A 19811-nucleotide genomic window follows, 5' to 3' on the forward strand; every position below is an offset into this window, starting at 1 on the left:
CTCACCGACGAAAATGTGCGAAAAGTTCGCGATGTCCTGAACTCTGATCGTCGTCTTAGTGTTCGGATGATAGCAGAGCAGTGTAATGTGCCAAAAACGTGCACGAGATTATCAGGGAGCAATTACAGATGCGAAAAATTTGTGCAAAGTTGGTGCCGAAAGTGGTCAGTGATGATCAAAGACTCAATCGTTTGGAAATCGCGACACAACTTGCGGATCACTGCAAAAATGATCCACATTTTTTAGAGAACGTTGTTGTTCCCGAAGATAAAGAGGAGTTTGAAAGGAACGCGATACGGGACTTTGGACGCCGTCAAAGAGGCCGTGACGACGAGTCTTCGAGAGGTTCCCGATGATGCCTTCGCGGGAGCGTTCCAGGAATGAGAACGCTGCTGGAACAAGTGTATCGACTCACAAGGGTCCTATTTTGAGGAATATTAGCTTAAGATATGTAAAAGTGTAATAAATTTTTTTTCCTGAGCTCAGTACACTTCTTTTCCGGACGAACCCTGTATATTCCAATAAATGGTTTGCGAAATACGCTTTTGATATTAGTGATTCGCTTTTGATCATTTAAAATCAAATCTTCGATCAGATGAGTTTGCGCGAAGTTTATATATCGTCTGTGGGTCAGTGATATCGGACGTCCGCTGCCCGTGTTTCATCATCAACAATTATTGCCTTTTTCAGGCTTGCAACCATGAAATTCTAACACCCATCGATATACAGGGTTCGTCTGGAAAATAAGTGTACTGAGCTCAGGAAAAAAAATTTATTACACTTTTACATATCTTAAGCTAATATTCCTCAAAATAGGACCCTTGTGAGTCGCAAACCAGCAAACATACATGTGTTGAGAGAGGAGGAATGTTACTTCCACGTGCCACCAGACCAGGAGTGCTTCTGGAGGTCATTTTGTTTATGGTCTCCAAGCATAGCAGAAGCACTAGAACACGTCTAAATACTTCCGTTTCTCGAAATGCACTGGATGAATAATGGAAACACCTCAAACCTGCAAACATACATGTGTTGAGAGGGGGGGAATGTTACTTCCACGTGCCACCAGACCAGGAGTGCTCCATGAAGGTTATTTTGTTTGTGGGTGGTCTACAGGCATGTTTGTGTGTTTTCAGCCTATTGTCGTAAAAAACTGATTTCTTTTAAGGTTCATGAAATAGGTTGAAATAACTCTTACACATAATTATACATCTCCGCAATGCCTGGTATTGTTTTTTAATACAAATTCTAAAGACAACATGAACAAAATAATCAACATTCAAGTTTTTAAACATATAAAATCACTAACGTTTCATAATATAAATTCATCTGAAGCACACATAAGACATTTTAACTCCATACATAGATACATACATAATAATAATAATACAACGATAAACAACAGTTTTAAAAATCTATTCAATTTGCCTTTTTTTTATAAGGAAATAAAAATGTCCTCTGCATAAATCACAAGCACCACGCTCTATCGAGCTCTCTCTAAAATCATGTTCTACTTTTGTTTAACAGTAAACGGCCAATTGAGTACATCAAGTATTCTCTAAGCATTACATAAGTCATATGTAATCATTAATATTATATATATATATATATATATATATATATATATATATACACATATTTTATATGTATGTATATATATATATGTATATATATATATATATATATATATATATATATATATATATATATATATATATATATATAAATATGTATATACATAAATATCTATAATACATATATATATATATATATATTATTTGGGATATATATATATATATGTAATATAGATATTTATGTATATTTATAGGTATATACATATATACATGTATATATATAATATATATATATTTTATATATACATACATAAGTATATATATACATAAATATGTGTATACATATATATACATATATATATATATATATATATATATATATATATATATATATATATATATATATATATATATATATATATATATATATATATAAATTGGTATATATATATATATTATATATATATTTATGTATATATATATATATATATGTCTATACATATTAATGTATATATATATATATAAAATATGTGTATATACATGTGTGTATGTATATATATTTATATGTATATATATGTATAAGTGTATATATGTATATATGTATATTTATAGGAATATATATATATATATATTTATCACTTTAATAATTAAACCATAAAAATAATGAACAATCTTAAAACAGAGGCCGATGTCCGCAGAAACATCGCCAATATACATCTATTTTTCGCTTTTCCTTCAATGCGCACATATATATATATATAATTGTTTAGCTGACTAGAAACACTACAACGAAAGCGATTGGAACGACCAACAAGCCCTGCTTAGGGTTAGATAAGGCCGAAAGCACGCCGATATGGTAGACTGATGCATTATAAACTATCAACTGCATACCGTTGCTCTACGTGGTCTACCCTAATGAATACGCAAACTGGTGACCAATCTGGCAGGCCAGGCCATGATGCCTTGAACTATAGTCCCCCCCCTTTGCCCTCAGTAGAGCGGTGCTAGTTTGCCTCCTGAGACCCAATGAGGAGGGGCCGTCTTCTGTCTGCTTTGGCAGATCGTCTGGCTGTGCATTTATGGTATGCCCAGTTATGTTAGTTAGTTACTCTGCTGTTGTCTTTACTTGTTTTTATACTGTTTGTCATCTGAAAATGGAAATTGAGGACGATATCACGGGAGCAACGAATCAAAATATCAGGTTTTTTATGGATGAAGTGCAGAGGTAAAAGTTATCGTGAGAAATTACTTTTGCCCCTTTTTGCAACGCTTTCATATATATTTCCATTAAATGCAATAATTGGGGACATTGTACGTCACTTAGGCACAAGATATGTGGAGAAGAGAGACAATAAAGAAGCAAGAAACAATGTTCGAATACTAAAAAGATCCTTAAAGAACTGCCTTAAAGGAAGGAGGGCTTCCAGAGAAGAGTGCTTCCATTAAACTGTGAAAACTAAAGGAAGAACACGGAATATGAGTAGAAAAAGGCATAGATAGCCATGCTACGAATGAATGAATGAGGGAGTACTTTGAATAAGAAGGAACGACAACAGCAAAATCATTGATATATGTAGACGACTGAATTCATAAAGAAAATAAAAGGTTTCTAAAGGACTCAGTTCGCTTATATTCAATTGGATGGACCACATAGAAGCAACACTGGAAGAGATTCAAATAAATCTTTGAAGGATTGCAAAAATCGTCTACAATCTATAAATTAGCACTTCGCCTCGGTGCTCGGAGCAAAGAATAAATAATATACGTACAACTAGAACCTCTTTGAGATGATGCATTCGATAGGACGTCCCAAACTCAAGTGCTAGACAGATTGGGCTTTCAATCTCGCTTGGTGACACTTTTATAAAAGTACATTAAACACAGATGAGGCCTTGAAAAACCACAACTACTTGTCAGGGTTATCAGGGCGACGGCTAACGTGAAAATTGACACCCAACACGGGACCTAGTTAGGATGAAAAAAGGGGCATTTGCATGCAATTTGCAGATGACTACAACTACAATATATACAGTCCGACCTATTGTAAAGTCAAACATTCACACTAGAGCCTAAAGTTAACAGTTGTAATAAGCTTAAATCCACTATTTACTCACAGAAGGCGATACTAAGCCATTGAGTTACCAGGGACATGCCATTCTTTCATTTTTCATGAAATTGACGTCTGTAAACAATATAATCGGAGGACATACTAAGGAATTTCGATACAACAACCGAAATTTTTCGTACAGTAACGATGTCAAGTTTTTCGCCTATAAAAGAGCATTTGTGGGAAGCTCTTGATTTTCTGCTTAAAGTCGAAGAAATTGGCTGCATAATAGCATCGAATTCTTGCCGAGATGGCAACAGTGCTTTATCGGAAACTTCAAGCAGGGATTGGTTTTGTCGGTTTAAACACTGCTATTTTGACCCGAGCGATAAGGAGTGTCAGAATTGAACTACGAAGGTTTAGGACCATCGACTGCGGGCTCTTTTGGGCGAAGATGATATGCAAACGCAAAAACTGCTTGCTGAGCAATTTGGTGGTACTCAACCAGTCATTTCCATGTGTCTACGTGCTCTGGGAAAGGTTCAAAGTTCAGAAAATGGGTGCCAATTGAATTGAACGATAGGCAGATGGAGTAACGTCTCAAAATACAAGCAAAATCTTGCTTGCCAGACCAAGAAGAGAGTCGTTCTAGCATTGGATTGTGACTGACGATGGAAAGTAGATATACTTTGGAAATCCTAGGTGCAAAATAATCATGGGTTGATCCAGGTCAACCATCATTATTGTCTGGGTGACCAAATCGCTTCGGATGGCAGAAGATGCTGTGGGTTTGGTGTGGTCAGCAGGGTGTCATCTACTATGAGCTGTTGAGAAATCGTCAATGCCGATCAACGTTACCACCGACAGTTATTCAAATCGCAGCGTGTTATGCATGAAAAAAGATCACAATATGAGCAAAGACGTGATGAGAAACTCATTTTCCTCCATGACAACGCACACCATGCCATAACTATTTGGAAACTCTCAACCGGGAGCTACTACCCCATGCCACTAATTCACCAGACCTGAATCCTTTGGACTACGGCATGTTTTCATCAATGGGCAATGCGTTTCTTGAGCAACACTTCCTATACTTAAGCAGATGCCCGAAAAACGGCTCGACGAAATGGTTTGCATCGAAAGAGAATGATTTTTAATGTGTGCGGAATCCACAAATTGTCCGAAAGATGGGAAAAAATCCATAGCTAGCATGGGACAATATTTTGAATAAATAATTTTTTTAAATTTCTATGAAAAAATAATTGATTTTTAACGCTTAAAAAACAGCGGATTTAAGCTTATACACCTTGGTATATGAATAAACTTCCACAACAGACAACACACCAACTTCCTGTTCTACAGAAGCTATTTTATGAGATCATAACAACTTCATTCCAAACTCCTGAATACGTTAAACAAAAGCCATGATTAATATATTCAGACTAAAACCAACCATCACCATTGGTCGACAGAATACTTCTCTAACATCTGACAACGCCTAGTTAAATAAATTTGCAGTGCAAAAAACTACACACCCGAAACATTCTGCTCAAACCTCATCTTGATCTCCGTGACAATTGGGTCCATTCTTCAAATATCAATACTTATCAGGAGATTGAATAGATGTCCTGATTTAGGAAAATATCATAGCTACTCCACAACTATTCAAACAGGCCTTTGAACACACTCCACAGTTCAGAGAATCATCCCAAACTCAGTTCGTTTGACTAGCCCAAACTAAAAACTAACAAAATACAATCCTAACATTGTAGGTTTCAATACCGTTCAGTCCGCTGTGCGTACCTCAACAAGCTGCCATTGCCTTCGTTCCGTCCGTAACTTGTTAAATGTTAACTCGTTGCCGCAATCAGTGGATCGGGACAGTTCCCAGCTTGATTCTCCGAGCTCAGATGTTTCCGATAAGTCTCATCGCCACTCAGAACATCGTCTCTGATGCACAGTTCTGCATCTTTGGGCACTGGAACACTGTCTTGACCTTTGTCAACCTCACTGGAGATTTGCGGACAGTCTCCATTGATAACAAGGTCTTCACTCACTCTAACATCAGTCGTACACAGAGCAATGACCTCCGAGTCAGACGAATTAGCACCGCCCAGCTCTGTACACGTACCTGACATAGCACCATCTCTCTGACAGCCGTTCTTATTTGGCGAGGGGACTTTAAGAACAAGTCTGCTTCCGGATGCCTCTTCGTTTGATGACGCAACGCAAGGGGTTTCCTGGGAAAGTGCCAAATTTGGCAGCATCGGTGTTGAATTCAACCGAGCACATTCCTTGTTGGCTGTATCGGATGTTGTGGGGTCGTTCTCTGTTTTTTCCAACCGATTCTTCGTGTTCTGGGCATCGAAATCCGTTATTCCCGATGAAATGAAAGCGATCTTTATCCCATAAGGATTTCTAGAGTTTGAAAGATTGTCTGATTTGTCTGTTGAGGAAGTTTGAGCTGACTTGATGGCTAAACTTTCTCGGGGTCCGATGAACGGTGAACTCCCTGAAGTAGGTTCAACGTACGGCACACCCTCTGCCGTTCCTGACGTTTCCACCTTATCCTCAACAACCTTTTCCGAATCAGAACATTTGGCATTTGGTTCAGAAACAACTCCATCCTGAATGCCTCGCGGTAAACATTCTTCTGTAGATGTGCTCAACAGTTGTGACTGTTCCTCAGTTATCAGAATCTGTCCAGAGCTGTTCAAGTCATCACACTTGCCAGACATCGACAAATCCACAACTGGTCCGTCCGGGACAGTACCGGGATCACTCGGTATATTTGCAGTGGTCACATCAGAGATTGACGAACGACTGGAGCATACCGGATCGACCACAGATGGGCCCGCTAATGAATCTGTTAACTCTGGTATTTCTTCTGCAGGAGTTTCAAAAAGCAATTTCTTGGCACTTCGGTACTTTTTCGGTAATGCCCTCTTCTTCCTCGGACTCTGCCTTGGGTCTGAACCGGTTCCTGAATACATGGTAGCATTCCCACCGGGCTGGATACCATTTCCCTCACATATAACAGAGGTTGACTCGTCTCCAGTAATCTGTTCCGTGGTCTGTGGGTTCTGTGCCGATTCCGGAACAATGATGGGCTGTCCATCAACAGAAATCATAACACTCTCCCCAGGATCAGGATTTTCTTTTGGAAGCGCAGATGTATCTAATGATGTGTGCTCTAATTCTGTGCCGACGTCTTCACTGCTGGGAGTTTCCAAAGACTGTTTCGGTCCAGGAGAACTTGGAGTGGACAGGTCGTCTACGGGCTGAACTGTTGGCGACTCGATTGCAGCTGAGATATTGCTGTCGTCTTCACTCCCGACCGGATCAGCATAGTTAACCAGCTCGCAGACCTTCCTCTTCAGACGAGACCTCCTTGCATTGAAGTCACAGACGTCTTTACTGGCACTTGAGGTGAGTCTCCTAGATCTAAGGACTTTGCAGTCCTCATCATCAACCAATTGACCCGTTTGTTCTTCCGAATCTTCCGGCATCGCGAGGCCCTCACTGCAACATTGACGTACTTTTGCCGTTGAGCTTCTCCTAGCATTGACCACAGACTGAGCTCCATCTAGATCTGCTAACTCATCAATCTGGGCATTCCCCCCACCGGCCAATGGCTCAGTCCCTTGTACTTGATTCCCTTCAAACTGCAAAGCATTCTTCGAAGGACTACTACTCATTTTCAGCCTTATGATATGTTTTAACGGCTTGCAAACTTCATTCGTGATGCCACGTTGTTTGACCTGTGGAACAAGACGTTCCTCCTGGTCAATCACTGTACTGTTTTCCATGCCGACATCTGTGACGATGTTCCCAGGCTCTACCGTGGTATTGCTCTTGTTGGGGGAAGCCATCTGGGCCTTGCTGGGCACCTTCGCAACTTGAGGATGGTTCCCAGTCGTACCTTTTCTTATTCTGAGCTTCAAACGTCGCTTCTTAGCTGGACAAACGTCCGACTCACCTTCTGAACCGAGAAGTTCCTCAATTGTGTCTATAAAATCCTCCGGGACGCCCAGGAGTTCTTCTTTGTACTGTGGGGAGCCCTTGGATGAGCGAGTACTTATCTTTGGTTGCGGAGGAGTGGTTTTGGGTTCCGGTTCGTTGTGGGAAGATGGCTCATCTGTGGTTTGCTTCTCTTCCGGCGAGCCTGTGGCATCGTCCTGGTTCTGTGGTGCTTCCCTGGGGGAATTCCGCCTGGAGCAGTCCAGACGGCCTTCCTGAATTCGTTCCCTAAACCGCTCCAGTCTCTCAACCTGGTTCAGTCTCAACTGAAGCAGTCTTTCCTCTCGCTTCTCCCGACTTTCCCTCGCAAGCCTCCGTGACTGACACATCCTCATCTTCCACAGTCGGTCCACCCGCTGGTGCGGCGTTTCCCGTGCCACGTATGCCGCATTGTACAACCGAAGACGCTGAAGCCTGGCGCTTCGTTCTTCCGGCGTCTCTTTCTCGAGGCGCCTTCGTCTCTCCTCCCTTCGTCGACGTCTCCTCTGCTCGCGGTCCTGCTGGCTTTCGGCTTGGCCTCGTAACTGCAGCCTCTCCATCCGTGCCCGCCGCGAATGCGGGCTCTCGTTTGTCCGGTATGGTTCCGTCCGCCTGGCTGTGTTGTATAATTCACGTCGACTCATCTGGAAACGAGAGAATGTTTGTCTCTTTAGCATTTGCGGTTTAATCCACGGTAAACAGAGAGCCAAGAACAAGTTCACATAGCAAATTAGGGCACGGTACATCTGTAGAATTATAAGTTGTGTTCGAATCCTCGGAGATATCTCCGATAAAATCACCAATCACCTTCCTTTTTCACCTTAAGCGGTCACTTACCCACCCTAAATTCTCTCTTAACTCATATCTAATGGCAAAAAGTCAAACAGTTATCAATTATTTAACCCTCTTTGCACTTCCTTCTGGTTAATTCTGTTTTTATATACAGGGTGCGGTGGTCTCATCTGGACAAATGAAACTTAAGTGTGTTTAATAGCAAATGTATCAAAAGAAAATTGCAAATGACACTGAAAATCCCTTTACGTACATACAAGTAGTGGGAGTATCTGTCTAGAGTGACATTACTCGATGTAATTACCCCTTTCAGCTGCAATGACCGCCTTGAATCTTGTCCTGAAACAATTGCATGCACTCTTTAAAACAGCGCTGTCCGTGTTTGCGAATGCTGCTACGATAGCGGAGCGTATAGATGAGACATTAGGGTGCCTCGCCTTATTAGTATTGGTTACTCTTTTGACCACACTGCAAACACATGAGTAATAGTCGAGGGAGTTCAAGTCCTGGCTGGTATTCTGGGGCCAGAGCTCCTATTGACCAGAACACGTCAATAATGCCATCTCAGAGCCAGTCTAGTCAGACTAAATGACTAATCGTACAAGCTGGTGCATCCGTCCTGTTGCAAAACATTTATCGCCATCCCAAACCCAACAGATACAATCCACGGTTTCACGACATTCTTCAAATTTTGCATATTTGCAAAAATTCCTCTGAAATCAGCAACTGAGCATTTCCTCAAAGGAGATAGCTTCAGGCGTCACTTTGTGGAAACGATACATATTGCAAAGGAAACACTTGGTTTTTCCACATAAAATTTTATGTGGAAAAACCAAGTGTTTCCTTTGCAATGAGCATTTCCTCAGCCAAGGTTTCCTCACCGGATAAGCAAAACCATCTCCCCAGACCTCTCCAAAGCATTATACTTATCCACAATATCGTATAAAAATTTGATCTGTGGGGTACCAGAAGAAAAATCATATTATTTCGAAATACTATGACATTACCCTTGCAGCAGCTTGTGGGGTATTAGGTAGATACTTCTCTAAAACAACGGCGTTTACAATATAGATTAAACTCATTAAAAACATTTAAAGATGGGTCCTATTCCGATGACATCAAGAACATAATACGAACCCCAACTTATTACATAGGGCGGAGGGATCACGAATATAAGATTAGAGAGATAGATTTGCAAGACTGACAGGTTTAAAATGTCCTTATTTCCAAGAACAATAAGAGACCAGAATGCTTGTAATCAAAATCCCCCCACTAGTCCGCTTGTCCTAATAAGTATTAACCTACAAGGTAAGGACTGCGCATGGTTATACAAATATATTTATGTATTGTAGGTTCCCTCCAACCTTTCCTCATTCATTTAATAACCCTAACCCCCTTACCCTTTCCTCCTGGTGCTGCACCCCCTGCCACACACCTTTTTGGTGCCTCACAGGGTATTCATGTAGATGCAGATGTAGTTTCCCCCAATTCAGTCTTTTAAAACAATTTTTCTAAATCTACGAAACAAACAAATACATCCCGATTGTGTTCTATATTCCTCTTTTGATTACGGATCTCATTACTGCGATGGCTTCGCAAATGCCTCTCCCCTTCCTAAACCCATGAACTGATCATGCCCAGGTCGCCCTAGATCCTCTATCCATTGTTTCTGAGGGAAGTTATTTATTTGTTGTAAAAACATCACAATATGTTGCGAAAATGATTGCATTCTTTGAATTGTATTATGTGACAATCTGTCGTTTTGCTCCTTATAACTGGCAGATTCCACGAAACCAAATTTGCAGAAACAAAATCCGACGGAGAAAAGATAAAAGGAATGCCAGCTCACCTGAGAGGACCCAATGTATTCATCTCCGACCATCCCGTCCGCTTCTTCGTCACTCAGCACGGAAGGGCACGATGCACTGCTCTCATTCTCCGAATCCATTCTGCCCCACGGACCCTTTAAGGAATTTATGGCATTAAGAAATGTTTAACCCCATTAGTACAGCACGGTGCAATCGGAAAGAAATGCCAAAAATATTTTTTGAGTAATTCATTGAAAAGATTTGCTCAAACACTTATAATTCTTCAAAGTACTGTTCCACTAAACTGTTACTTTGAAAGGATAACTTATACCGCTGATCTGGAACAAATTACTTTGAAACAAGGTACCTGTTACCTGTGACGATATTTACGTTACTTTCAAAAAGATATCTGATAAATTCCAAAGAAACTGCGGGAGATGCCGCAACAGTAACTTTTAACGGAGTCATCCGCTAATGTGCATTTCAATGCAACAACTCTAGAGTGTAAAAATCATTCGCCTTGACTGGGATTCGAACCCAGATTCCTCAATATCCAGTCGAGTACTTTAGCCACTTAAGCTATGATTTTTACACTCTGAAACTGTTGCATTGAAATGCACATTAGCGGATGACTCCGTTAAAAGTTACTGTTGCGGCATCTCCCGCAGTTTCTTTGGAATTTGTCAAAGTGAAAACACCATAAGTGTTTAAAGTTGGCTTTAACCTCGTGGACTGTGGCGCCTCGCGCACGACTACGAATGCCTGTGACATTGTATGTACGGTATTTCGTCACAACATCTTGTTCCTTTAAAAGCCCCAAAATTTCAGAGTTTAAGATATCTGATACCTCTGACAGTCACAGGTAATCTCTAAAAATGTTAACGTTACTTGTGACTCTTAACTGTTTCTATGTGACCAAGAACTGTTTCACCCCATTAGTACAGCCCGGGGCAATCCGAAAGAAATGGAAATTTTTCTTTTTCTGAGTAATTCATGGAAAAGATTTGCTCAAACACTTAAAATTCTTCAAAGTACTGTTCCTGTTACCTGTGACCATGTTTACGTTACTTTTAAAAAGTTATGATTGTTCTGACAGTCACAGGTAATCTCTCAAAATGTTAACGTTACTTGTTACTCTTAACTGAGACTAAGTGATTAAGAACTGTTTCCCCCCATTAGTACAGCAGGGTGCAATTCGAAAGAAATACCATTATTTCTTTTTTGGTAATTCATAGAAAAGATTTGCTCAAACACTTAAAATTCTTCAAAGTACTGTTCCTTTGAAAGGATAACTGTTACTGCTGATCTGGAACAAATTATTTTGAAACAAGGTACCTGTTACCTGTGACCATATTTACGTTACCATTAAAAAGTTATCTGATACTTCCCACAGGCAAAGGTAACCTCTCAAAATGTTAACGTTACTTCTTACTCTTAACTGTTTCTAAGTGACTAAGAACTGTTTCCCCCCATTAGTACAGCAGGGTGCAATCCAAAAGAAATGACACAATTTTTCTTTTTCTGAGTAATTCATTGAATATGTTTGCTCAAACACTTAAAATTCTTCATAGTACTGTTCCGCTAAACTGTTACTTTGAAAGGATAACTGATACTTCTGACCTGGAACAAATTATTTTGAAACAAGGTACCCGTTACCTGTGACCATATTTACGTTACTTATAAAAGGATATCTGATACCTTCAACAGGTACAGGTAACCTCTCAAAATGATAACGTTACTTGTGACTATTAACGAGTTACTTACAATAGAAGGTAACTTTCACCAGCGACGGTAAATTATTAATTTATACAAAATTAACAAGTGTTACTAGTGACTGTTACAAGGGTTACTCTTTATATTTTGAGCAAAATGACCAAAAGGCAGTAATTTATTGTTGAAAATGACTTCATTGTTTTTCAAAGTATTCTCCAAGATAATAAATATACACTTTTGGATGGGCTCGAACCAATTCCTGTAACAATTTCTCCACTTTGATTGAGGTATCTTCCAAGACATGGTTTTTTGAAAGCATCAATGACTTCTTCAGATGCCGAAAAACGTTGGCAATGCAATTTTTTCTTGATAAACGGGAATAGAAAGAGGTCACTCGGTGCTAAAGCAGGGATGTACGGAGGATTACTCATCAATTCAACATTTTGACCAGTCAAATAGGTAATTGTTTCAGCCTGCAGATCTGTGAGAACTTGCCAAATCGTCATGATGAAGAATGGTCCTTCGTTTCTGCTTCTTCTTTCCGTATTTCACCAAAAAGCACTTCTGGTGGCAAACAAATTCTCCCGTACCGTTCAGAATTCACGGTTCTACCTTGCTTTAACGGTACGGTTGACACATGTCCAGTTATTCCAAAGAAACAGGGGATCATTTGCTTCAATGTGTTTTTGTGCAAGAATCACTTTTGCCGGATTTAGCTCGTATTGGAAGATCCATACAGTGGATTGCTGTTTTGTTTCGGGAATATACGCATAGATCCAAGATACATCACCAGTTTAAGATGTTGAATACAGCTTTTAATGCACAGCAATTGTATTTCTTTAGCATTTCTTTGCACCAATTGACACAAGGGCATCTTTCCGAGCTTTTGTCAGGTTATTACGGTATCCAACGCAATTAAATTGATTTCCCAGCTTAATGTTCATGCAATATCTTATTGATTCTCGTCATAATAATCCCCAAGGATGTCTCAATCTCACGATAAGTCAAATGACGATCTTCCTTTACTAGTTCTGGGCACGGCATCAATGTTTTCTGGCACAAACAACTGGTTTTCGATGACCTTCACGAGTTTTGTCGCTGAGCTAACGGCGGCCGTGATAGAATTCGTTAAACCAGTGTTTCAAATTGGCAAAGGATGGGGCTTTGTCGCCAAAGGTGGAAGTAAGTTGATCGATGCACTCCTGTCTTGATAATCCACGTCGAAAGTCTTAAAAATTCATCACATGATACTGTTCACGAGTTAACTCCATTTATTCCTTTGAACACAATTTTCGAATCACTGCACACAACGCAAGTTACCACCCAACAAAATGTTTTGAAGAAAGTCAGCATTTAAATTTTTAACTTTCAGATGGAAACGTCAGATGGAACCTAAGTCACATACTGTACCGTTTACTCTGCTGTCTTACATTTAAACGTAAGTAAGGCTCTTTGAAGAGTTTACTGGACATTCTTACCTCGGGTTGATAGTGCCCAGACTCAAATCCAGGTGGCAGTGGTGTAGGACCTTCAACGTTGCCCAGGTAATTTCCGCTGACCTGCTCTATCTTCAACAAAATCTACGACAGTTGAAAGATAACACAAATTAGATTCTATGCATGAGTTAAACAAACAAAGCACTTCTTATGCCAACAAATAAACTCTCCCTCGCACTTACCAGGTTAATTAATAAAGAGACATGTGGTAAATGTGTTAAAAAGGTCTTTGAAAACATTATTTATTTATAATAATTATAGACTAAAAATTTTTTTAACCGGAAACCATGTATCTGAGATGATTGATAACATGCAACCAAGTTTCCGAGCCAAACATTTCCCCTATCACCATGCCATATTAAGCACACCAACATTTGTTTCTGTTTCCATCCGTTTTATCACTTACACGGGTTAAATTGAAGAAGTGACCATTAGGTCTCAATTTCACCCAAATGAAGACCTCTATCTATCTATCTACCTTTCACATCCTCCCCCAAACACCCAGGTCTCTATAAAAAGCTTCTATAGTCCACCTTTACTCTTTCCTCCTCAATGACCAAGTTTCCGATCCATTCAAAAAAATGATGACCAGGTTTCTGAGCCACACAAAACCTCTCTCCATATTGTAGTTTTCATTTTACCATTTCTTAACGTCCCTGTTGTCTTCATTCTCTTCTCCTCTGTGTGTGAAATCTAAACACTTCAAAGCTGCTAAACATTCAATTGTTCCAGGCTCAACTACGTGGAAGTTCATGTCTATTGAATGAAGAACACAAAGTATTTTTCCACTGACCTTTATTTATGTACCTCGGGTTGATAGTGCCCAGACTCAAATCCAGGTGGCAGTGGTGTTAAACATTTGTTTCTGTTTCCATCCGTTTCATCACTTACATAGGTTGAATGGAGGATGGGACAATTAGGTCTCAATTTTGCCCAAATAAAGACCTCTATCTATCATTCACATCCTCCCCCAAACATCCAGGTCTCCATAAAAAGCTTCTATAGTCCACCTTTACTCTTTCCTCCTCAATGACCAAGTTTCCGATCCATTCAAAAAAATGATGACCAGGTTTCTGAGCCACACAAAACCTCTCTCCATATTGCAGTTTTCATTTTATCATTTCTTAATGTCCCTGTTGTCTTGATTCCCTTCACTAAAGTATCAAATCAACCTTGTTTGTCGAGAGAACTTAACGGTCAAAGGACATGTGTCTGATTTTCACGTTAATCGGACAATAAATGGCAAAGCTGCTGTCTTGAAAGTAACGTTTTTGTGACCGATTCCCTGAAACAAGGGGCAACGGTGATTCTTCTCATTATATACAGACTCTAAAACACCTCGGACATTGAGTTTGTCATTGTAAAAAGGCAGTAGCCTGGTGCCGCTATTAATCTTGTAACATTACAACGTTCATCTACAGACCCAATGGGCAACTGGAGAGGCTCCGCTTAACCTAAGGCATTTCAACCAATTCCACTCTCTCCTTATTCCACCAGGTCTTGCGATTTTATTATATTTTTCCTCGCCAATTCAAGAGAGACACCTCAAAGGGTTGCCATCATCACACCTGGGACGATGGGGTGAAGGCCCAGCTGTCAAATAAGTAAAGTGGATTCGAAGCAAGTCGGAAGAGTTTTTCAGTGATGGGACAAAACAAAACTTTTTACACCTTGGGAGATGAAATGTGTTTGTCTTAATGGGTGACTGTTTTGGAAAAGGAAGGAATGACTTTGAAACTTTAAGAATTGTACTTAAGGGTCGCACCCAAAAGTGGTAGGACTGATTTTTTTTCAAGAATTTTATTGACGATATACTTACATCGACTTAATAATCTTCAAAGTATGCTCCTTGAGCTGCTACACACTTAGTCTATAACGTTGCTCCCATTCCCCACCGTACGCCCGCTGGAAATTTTCTTTGGGGATGCCGTTGTGATGACCCTCGTCGAAGCCTCTTGAACGGGCTTCATCGAGTTAAAACGTCGTCCATTGAGCTGTCTTTTCATCAGGGGGAAGAAGAAGAAGTCCGGTGGTGCCAGATCAGGAGAATAGGGCGGGTGCGGCAACGCCGTATTTGGCCAGGAGCTGTCTGACGACGAGCGCGCCATGGCAAAATTTTTGGGACCATCTTGGCGCACACCTTGCGCATGGCCAAATCCTGTGAAATAATGCGTTGGACGTTGGATGCAGACAGACCCAACTGGTCTGCAATTTCTTCTGGACTGGTTAAGCGTACATCTGTGTTCAGCAGTGTCCTCACTCTGTCCACATTTGTGTCGGTTCTTGCCATCCGGAGCGATGGTCGTCTTCAACGAGCTCCCTACCCTCTTTAAACAACTCATGCCACTCAAATACTGTGGAACGGCTTAAGGCAGTGTCCCCATAAGCCTGCTTGATCATATCGAGGGTCTCAGTTGCCGTCTTCCCGAGTTTTGCACAAAACTTCACGGAATAATGTTGCTCTAAATTCTGATTCATTTTGTTTTTCGACACGGACAAAAAACTTGCTTAAAAAAAAACGGTGTCCTCACTCAACGACAGCCCCCAGGCGACTGAGGTTGGTGTCGGTCTGTTGCTAAGAGCCCCCTCCACCTTACCCTGCCAGGGAGACCCCCCTCCACCCCTCCGTTCGCGCCAGAGAAAATCAATCCTACCACTTTAAAATGCGCTTCTTTGCCCAGTCCTGCTATTTGTTTTTGTTCTTAGTCTACAAGTGTCCATTACTTTTCTTCCTACCCTCGTATTTTTAAATTTTTAACATAAAAATAAAAAAAGCAATGCCTAAACGCAAGTCTGGACTAATTTGTGATCAAACTGAGACGCAGCTACCCTAGCGCAATGAGTGCTGAACAAAGCAAATGAAGCAGCAAGTCCAGGGTCATCCTAGGAATGCCACTCATCTCATCCTTGATTACACGAAAAATCACTTGTTTCGCGAGGCATTTTTTCACAATATTTGTACGTCAGTTACGCTTGTAATGAGAGGTTCGGCTGTATTTATTTCAGCCGTTCAACTTACCTGAGGTCCAAAGTTACCCACTTCATTACAAGGCTCAACAGTCGACTGAGGAGTTGGTTCAATCTCGTAACCGGAGTCTGGCGGCTCGCACTTGACGAATACCTGCAATGAGAGCAATTACATCCGCTAACATGAGAGAAACAAGTCACCAAAATCCATTTAAAACAACCTCCCTCATCATGCAAACCTTAGAGAGTGTTTCGATCATCATTGCTATGGTAACCGAAAGGAATGCTTACAAGCGGGAGAAGAAATCGAAGCGGAAATGATATGACACCATTGAAGCTCCTTGCGGAACCTCTCCTTCCATGTGTAAATATCGTTTGAGGGGCATACATGGTCCATTATGTTTTATATATATCTCTATGGGTAAAATAGATTAATTCATCTTTTGTACTTGTCCAAATTCTCATAAAATTCTACTTAGAAATACTCTTTTCTTCCCCCTATCCCTTTCATCAAAAATCTCACTCCGTTTAATCCCATCCCGTTTTGCTTACAAGATAAAACCTCGATGGACCAGTGATACAAGAAAGGAAAGGTCTGTGGATACTCGAAAATATGGTTGACTGCAGGCGTAGGGCAGTGGGTGACATGGTGGGAAGTTGGGAGGAAGAATACATGTTTAATTATGATAGTGATGTATATGGTTTTATTTATTTCTCTGGCAAAAATGGATTATTGGACTTTTATAAATACTTACAATATTCAGACGCGTCTTCAAAAAACTTTAAACATATGCTTTATAGATTACGTAATTGCTAATAGAGTGATATTTTGAAATTACTGCAGGCCGGGTACTTATGGGAACTACATCGTTGTCTCCAGGATTGGAACCCGGGCCCTCAAGTTGGGAAGCTTGTACGTTGACCACTTTGATTTAAATCTAAAAAAAGGGTCCTAAAATGAGACGAATGCAACTGGGATCGACTCACTAAAAGAATTTCTCGAAAGCAAAGAGTGGAGAATCGATGACAAAAAGACCTTTGGCGGAAAGATGAGTTAGCCTGGTCCATAAATAGTTTTATACTTCCACATATCAACACAATAATACCCCGCAAGCTGTCTAAAGGGTGTGTTTGAAGCAAGGAGGTTCCATATCGATATTAAGGGACCATTATAAAAGTAAAGTGAATTCTCAGGAAAAAATATAAACGTAGATTTTACATCCTTTCACAAATGCAAATAAAATTCTTCTTAAAAATACTATTTTCTTCCCCTTATCCCTTTCATCGATAACACTTACACTAGTACAAGGAGACATGTGTGTGTGTCTGGCCCCACGCCCCTCAAGAAGGCACCCTCAAACTCTCCATCTCTCTCTCTTAGACTGCTCGGAGCAAACTGGGGACCGGCTGCGTTGGAAGGGCAGACCCCCCACCACACATTTCCCAATGATTTTAACCGTGCTGCCATCACAATGAAATCAAGCACCATAGTTCATAATGGACCATGTGGTGGCCTAAACTAGAACAATAAGACTCCAAATTAAGTGTAATAAAAGGACAGTATTGATGATGTTTATCAACTAAGAAGATAAAGTTTACAAGAAGATCAATTGCAACTTTATAGAAAGAGAGAAGGCATGAGGGATGAAAGATTTAAACAAACAATGAACTGTACAAAGACCTTGAGAAGTAGGGCAGGGCCATCTTTAAGAAAAAGGGAACGCATTTACCATCTTGTAGTGTCCTTAAAGGTATAAGAAGTCTCTGAAGATCTTTTTAAGTCAATCATTTCAACTTTAAACATAACTCATCCGATATTCATGCCAACATTTGATCTCTATATTTCATTAATTGATTGACAAATAAAAGACGTGGGTGATTATCACAGAACTGAATGCGATTCCTGAAAATGTAGTCATTCTTCCAATGAATCCAAAGTCTCAATTCAAACTCAAACGATGTCCAGACTAAATCAAACTTAATTCCACTTCTTAAACTTATATTTTAAATTCTACTGAACACCTTAAAGATAAAATTAAACATCTTGGCTTCCAAAAGACTAATCTGCATATTCTTACGAGGTTTGAAACGTATGAAAGTTTTGAAGTGAGATCAACCAACCCCAAGTGTACAATCTATTCTAAAATGCTTAACTGGCGTCTATTATCTATTCAAATTCATCTATTTCATCATCTATTTCATTCACAAACCTTTGCTAGCATTTATTTCTCATCCAAATCCTACAAGAAGACTCCCAATCCATTTCAAACTAAATCCAAACTGAATGATGACCAAATTTCTGGTCGCGAATACAGGGTCGGATACAAAAAACTATGGAAAACGATTTCTCTAGGCACAGGTGATGTCTGAAATGGGACGATATGTGGCGGGGAAAATGGTTTGAGGTCTTGGGAACGCAATACAACCCACGACAGCTGTCTGCGGGCCATTACGGTCTGAGGATTGATGCTAGACTGAACCCCTGTTCAAAGGACGTGTCATAAATTCAGGATTCCACTTTCCAATTGAGCAATTAATGATATGCAATAGTAAATTGTGCGTTAAATCTTTCAATAAATTGTTTTTAGAGAGACCACGACCGTGGTATGAAGGATGCCATATTATGTTTGGAGATGAATGTTCAAAAGTGACGGTTGTTTTATTATCTGCTTCTGCATTGTGCGATGGATGTCTCTCTCTCTGTGGGAGAGGGTAGAGAGGAGGAGGTTGACTTGACGAGGAGGAACAACAATGCCCACCAACAACGACAATGCAACCAACAGTGTGAGATGAAGACGTCCAATACATACAAGACAGACACTTACTCAATTCCCATTCCCATTGATTGACCCCCAGACATCAGTGTGATAGCAGATGTTATTATCAGAAGAGGAAGAAGAGTGCTGCATTGATCAGAAAACCACAGTGCATTGTGTTCTTCTTAAAATACAGAAGATTAAATAAAAGCCAATGAGAGAAAGGTATGTTTATGTATATATATATATTGCCATAAGATGGTCTCCCCAAAGGTGCTCTCGGAAGGAAGACTGCCGCTTCTTGTGTCTTCTGCAATTTCTTTGACCTCTTTGACCTCTTGGACCACTGTGACCTGGATTGTATTCAGAATAGGTGGTCACTGATGACGAGACACGGTAGTAGTAGTATTTACGGGTTAGGCGACCAACCGCTGAGGTCATTTGCGCCATCAGGGGATGGACGGGAAAGGATGAAGGGTGGAGAGAGAAACCCGGTGTCGGCATTAGCCTAATCTAATAACGAAAGGCACCAAGGGGTCAATCAGTTTAACGTCCCATCCGACGGACGGCGTACTCACTCAAAGTGCCCTCCACAAAGCACCTCAAGTAGGGATCCAGATACCCTCGCTGAAAAATATTCAACACCGCCGGGATTTGAACCC

The 19811-nt window shown here is 40.3% G+C and overlaps 1 protein-coding gene across 2 annotated transcripts in view; it reads right to left on the reverse strand.

The window, feature by feature from the left end:
• Nucleotides 1–4957: 4957 nt before the first annotated feature.
• The window catches only part of LOC139691705 (uncharacterized), a 42847-nt gene continuing 27993 nt past the window's right edge, over nucleotides 4958–19811 (reverse strand). For both annotated transcript variants that reach the window (XM_071589554.1, XM_071589553.1), the window contains 4 exons: nucleotides 16446–16547; nucleotides 13409–13510; nucleotides 10259–10372; nucleotides 4958–8261 (listed from right to left, as the gene is read on the reverse strand). In XM_071589554.1, the coding sequence (XP_071445655.1) occupies nucleotides 5469–8261; nucleotides 10259–10372; nucleotides 13409–13510; nucleotides 16446–16547 (3111 nt within the window). In that variant the 3' untranslated portion in view covers nucleotides 4958–5468. The remainder of the gene's footprint in view (nucleotides 8262–10258; nucleotides 10373–13408; nucleotides 13511–16445; nucleotides 16548–19811) is intronic.

The sequence above is a fragment of the Hetaerina americana genome, unplaced genomic scaffold (assembly GCF_022747635.1).
Source record: "Hetaerina americana unplaced genomic scaffold, ioHetAmer1.1.p SCAF_39, whole genome shotgun sequence".
NCBI lineage: Eukaryota > Metazoa > Arthropoda > Insecta > Odonata > Calopterygidae > Hetaerina > Hetaerina americana.